Below are 5,196 nucleotides of genomic sequence, written 5' to 3'. Positions count from 1 at the left end.
CATAGAACCATTAGACTGGTCAGCACGGCTAAATGGATTTTACTCACTGTATTACCTAATACCAAAGAAAGATGGAGGTGTGCGGCCCATCCTCGACCTTTGAGGTCTAAATCAGTTCCTCAAAGTTCTTCCATTCCACATGCTACGTACAACAGATGTCCTTCAGGCAGTTACGATGCAACAGTGGTTCATCACAATAGACCTGAAGGACGCATATTTTCATATTACGATTGCACCACAGCACAGACAGTTTCTCCGCTTTGCGTTCCAAGGGCAGATCTTTCAGTTCAGGGTCCTTCCGTTTGGCCTATCTCTGTCCCCTCGAGTGTTCACCAGATGCATGGCGGCTGCCTTATCCCCGATTCAGACCCAGGAGGTACAATTGCTACCCTATCTGGACGATAACCTTCTCTGTGCTCCATCTCGGGAGCAAGCAATAGAACAGGTCATTCATCTGATTTCTCATGTCACTCAGTTTGCTCTTTCTTCAACGTTTTCGGAGAAATATCTGGCTTCCATTCAGATGGGTGCTCAGGTTGATGGGCATGCTGGCGGCAGCAGCCACATTGATACCACTGGGTCTTCTTTCACTACACCCTTATCGGAGGTTGGTGAACAGTCTACACTCAACTCAACTCAACTCACCTCAACTTTATTTATATAGCGCTTTTTACAATTTTCATTGTTACAAAGCAGCTGTACATACGACATATTGACTATAAGCAAAACAATTAAAGTTATACCTGTAAAAACAAGAAAAAGTTGAAGACAGACATACCCACATACAAAACACTCCACACACAGACACACATATGCACACGTACTAACACACATAGACATAGACACACACACGGACGCGCAGACACACGGACATGGACGCGCAGACACACGGACACGCAGGCACGCACACACACACACACACACACACACACACACATACAGACAAGCACGCACACACAGACATGCACGCACACACACAGACACGCACGCACAGTGAAAACACACATTTAAGATAAAGGAGAGAGAAACACAGGTCAAATATTAAACAGACTATAAATTCCTATATGCAATATTAATTAAGTAAAACTTTAAAATTCTAAAGTAGCCCCTACGGCCAGGCAAATAGTGCAAAACAGTATGCAAACACCTGAACCCTACATGGCACAGGAACAGACTCGTCAAAGTGAAGGAGCGATGCCTCCTTACCTAGAGACCTTGGAGAAGGAGGTCATTTTTGATGAGAGGTGTAGCTCTGGGGGTGATTCCCTCCTGCCGAGAAGTAGTACAGACCGATGCTTCTTTGACTGGGTGGGGTGCAGTGTGGCAACACAGGATAGCCAGGGGGAACTGGAAACCCGAACAAACTAAAAACAACATCAAAACATTGGAGCTAAAAGCAGTATGGTTAGCTCCTGAGCACTTTGGACCAGCCTTACAGGGCCGTCACATTCTCATAAGGACAGACCACACATCAGTTGTCAATCATATCAACCATTAGGGCGGCACAAGGTCCAGTCAGTCCCTGAAGGTGACACAAGATCTTCTGACATGGGCCTTCCCTTGGTTTCAGAGAATCAGGGCAATGCATGTACCGGGGGGTATCAAATGGGGTGGCAGATTTTCTGTCCTGCCACAGACCTTTGCCGGGGGAGTGGAGACTCAATCCCGAGGTGGTTCAGATGATCTGGCACCATTTCAGCAAAGCAAAGGTGGATCTGTTTGCCTCAGCAGAGTCATCCCACTGCCCGCTGTGGTTCACATGGACGGGGAGGTCCAGCCCTCTGGGTCAGGATGCTCTAGCACATACTTGGCAAGATGTGCCACTCTATGCATTTCCTGCAATCCCCCTAATTCTGCCAACCACAGAGTAATTTTGGTGGCGCCGAATTGGCCGGGGAGACCATTGTTCCCGATGTTATGTCAGCTTGTCAGGGGGGACAATACATACATATTTACTACTTATTAATGAAAACCAAACTGCATAATGTTTATAACCCCAGGGTCCAAGTAATATATAAATGGCTTTAAGCGTAAAATTAACATACATGAAATAGTATAGCCACATGGCGAACATGTTCATAACATGAGGACATGTGATTTTCCCCACAAAAATATAACATTAATACATTTTAAAATAAACAAATTACTTCCAATAAATAATTTTAGGTAACAGGAGTGTATTTTAATTGACCCTCTCCAGTCATGGTTAAAATATCATAAAATATACAGAAAAATGTAAAGCATAGATGGAATTACACAAAAATGAAAAGAAAACTTATGGTTTTTTAAAGATTTAACCTTTAAACAAACAAAGAACACTAAACAAATGCCATTTTCAGTGTTCTAGCTGAAACAAGTTTTTATTCTTGTTTTAAATTTTACATTTTCAATTTGCAGTTAGCTTAATGTGCAGGGTACTTTGCTTAATAATAAAATATATTTTAAAGTTAATATTTATGCAGTTTTATACATATAATGGCTTGGGGACAGAAATGTCAACCATGTACTGTAACATAGCCTGTATATAAACTGTATAAAGTATTCTAAGTAAACTGATTACTTAATACATGTTGCTAGTAACGTAAAAAAATTCATGAATGAATTTCCAAAACATCCAATGTGAACGTTCATCGTCCACAAGAAAAACTTTGCTGCTAAAACAAAGACATTTTTAGTGAATATTATTGCCCTTAATTTACTAAATGTGACCCTGGATCACAAAACCAGTCTAAAGTAGCACGGGAATATTTTTAGTAAAAGACAAAAATACATTGTGTGGGTCAAAATTATCGATTTTTCTTTTATGCCAAAAATCATTAGGATATTAAGTAAAGATCATGTTCCATGAAGATATTTTGTAAATTTCCTACCTTAAATATATAAAAACTTTATTTTTGTGAGTGGATAGTCTGCCACAGTGCCCCTGATTAACAACTTCAAAGGCAATTTTCTCAATATTTTGATTTTTTTGCGCTCTCAGATTCCAGAGTTTTAAACGGTTGTATCTCAGCCAGATATTGTCCTATGCTAACAACTCATACATCAGTAGAAAGTCTATTTATTCAGCTTTCAGATTATGTAAAAATCTCAATTTCGAAAAATTGACCCATAAAACTGGTTTTGTTGTCCAGGGTCACAAATACATAAATATCCACATAAATAGTCAGGGACATCTTACACTGTAAAAAAAAATTGTTGTTTTTGTTTATTCAACTCAAAAAACTAAGTTAACTCGATTAATTTGATGCAAACTCGTTGTGTTGACTAATATTTTTAAGTTGAATTAACTCAAAATTTTAAGGCAACCAGATAACTTATTTTTAGTTGAACCAACTTTTTTACAGTGCAATAAGAACAAAATAAATTAACATACAGTAGACTTTGGACACTTAGGCACCACAAAAAAGTATGCATTGTATTGCATTCAAAACAAAATATCATACAGCATTTGCAAAAAATAATTGCAGAACTTTCCTCAGAACTACACCACTTTTCTGAAGTTCGCAACTTTTGCACTTACTTTCAACCATCTGGTACCAAGGTGTCCTATAGAGTAACCACAGATGTTGTCAATTGCATTAACTTTAGAACAGCAGAATAGACATATTTATGCTTTACACAAAAGTCCTTCAACTCCTAATTATGAAAGAGACTCGGTCCAAAAACAACCCCAACCACACAAATCAGCACAAACATAATCCAAAAGACGACAGCCAACATCTGAACACACATCAAGGTCTTCTTGTGTCTCCTCAGAGTCTCCATCTCTTGATGCAGCACCTCAGGCAGGTGTACCCTTTCAGTACCTTCTCCCATCTGCTCCACCCTCAGACTAACAGTGGGCAAGATTATGAAGCGGGTATCTCTCTCTCCCATAGACAGCACTAACCTTTGGGTCACTGTAGCCAGCCGGGTAGAAACTGACACAGGCAGACGAAATGCTATTGGAGGGAGCTGGGTGAGAATCCGTGAGTTGCAGGGAAGTGAGTGTGCATCTCCACCTTGTAGTGGGGTGGAGTGGCGGCACAGGGGGCAGGAGATTGAATGAGTGCTGTTGGGGTCCGGAGGGTGCAGAGGAGTTAGCTGTATTTTCCTGAGACACTCTGTGCAGAAGACGTGAAGGCATTCCAGCATCCGCGGGAGTTTGCCGTCCTGGTCATACTCCTGATAGCAGACTGGGCACTCCACCTCTGGAGATTCTGCAGTGTTGGGCACCTCGGTTTCTACAGGAGTGAGTCGAGTCTCTGACATGATGAAGAATAATTTAATGTTGCAAAGACAGAGAGTGTGGTATTTGGCCTTCCAAAATCGTCCTGTATTCACCTATTATAAAAAGTTATAATTTTAGTGCAACACATAATAATGTTCTGATTTCCTATAAAGCCATTCAATCCTTACCATGTTGATACACAAAGAGACATAAAAAGCATAAACAAAACACTTCTTAAATACATCTCATCTAGTTTATAAATGAGAAGTGGGATGGACATCAATTTCACAATAACAAGCACTTGAATATTTTCTTCCATTTTCTGATACTCTTAAACTGATGGTTAACCATTAAATGTTGTGATGTGAAATGCTTTGAGGAAGTTGCTGTTAGTCTCTTGTCTTTGGCAAGGTGACAGTAATGACACACACCAAATTAAACAAATACACATACACTGTAAAAAAATTAGACGTAAAATAATAGTGAAATGCATGGCAGGACAGGGTGCCAAAACCATTAACAGAAATAACGGTACACCCTGAACTGAGGTAACGTGTTTAAACTGTGAACATAAGAAAACGTGTGTCTACCATACAATAAAATAACATGTTTTCACTGTAGTACGAAATGATTTGTCTGTTAAATGAAAAATTAACTTAAATTAAAATGGTTGAATTTATAAATTGGTAAAATGAAAAAGCAACAGTATTCAAACTTTAAAAGTACACTGACAAAACTTTGTGTGTGTTTTGCTACTTTTAAACAAGTACTTTGTTAATTGAGTTGTTTACACAATTTCTATTATTATTCTATTTTGTTTAATTGTGTACAAAGCAAGCAAAGACTTTGAGGTGATAGACTGCACAACCACATGAAGACTTAAACTCCACCAAAAGTGGACAAACCATAGAACTTTAGCTCGCCAAACATGGAGATGGTGCTCTGTGTCAAATACACAAATAGAAAACACCATCAGGGTAACACAC

At 39.4% G+C, this 5,196-nt stretch overlaps 1 protein-coding gene across 1 annotated transcript; it reads right to left on the bottom strand.

Moving 5' to 3' along the window:
• Positions 1–3,636: 3,636 nt before the first annotated feature.
• Positions 3,637–4,256, bottom strand: si:ch73-335l21.2 (RING finger domain-containing protein). Its single transcript, XM_057327957.1, has one exon. The coding sequence runs from the start codon at positions 4,249–4,251 to the stop codon at positions 3,637–3,639; it is 615 nt and encodes a 204-aa protein (XP_057183940.1). The 5' UTR covers positions 4,252–4,256.
• Between the last annotated feature and the right edge of the window lie 940 nt (positions 4,257–5,196).

Source organism: Triplophysa rosa, unplaced genomic scaffold (genome assembly GCF_024868665.1).
Source record: "Triplophysa rosa unplaced genomic scaffold, Trosa_1v2 scaffold344, whole genome shotgun sequence".
Classification (NCBI taxonomy): Eukaryota; Metazoa; Chordata; class Actinopteri; order Cypriniformes; family Nemacheilidae; genus Triplophysa; species Triplophysa rosa.
Note: the sequence above shows the minus strand (reverse complement) of the source record. Positions and strands in the feature narration are given on the sequence as shown.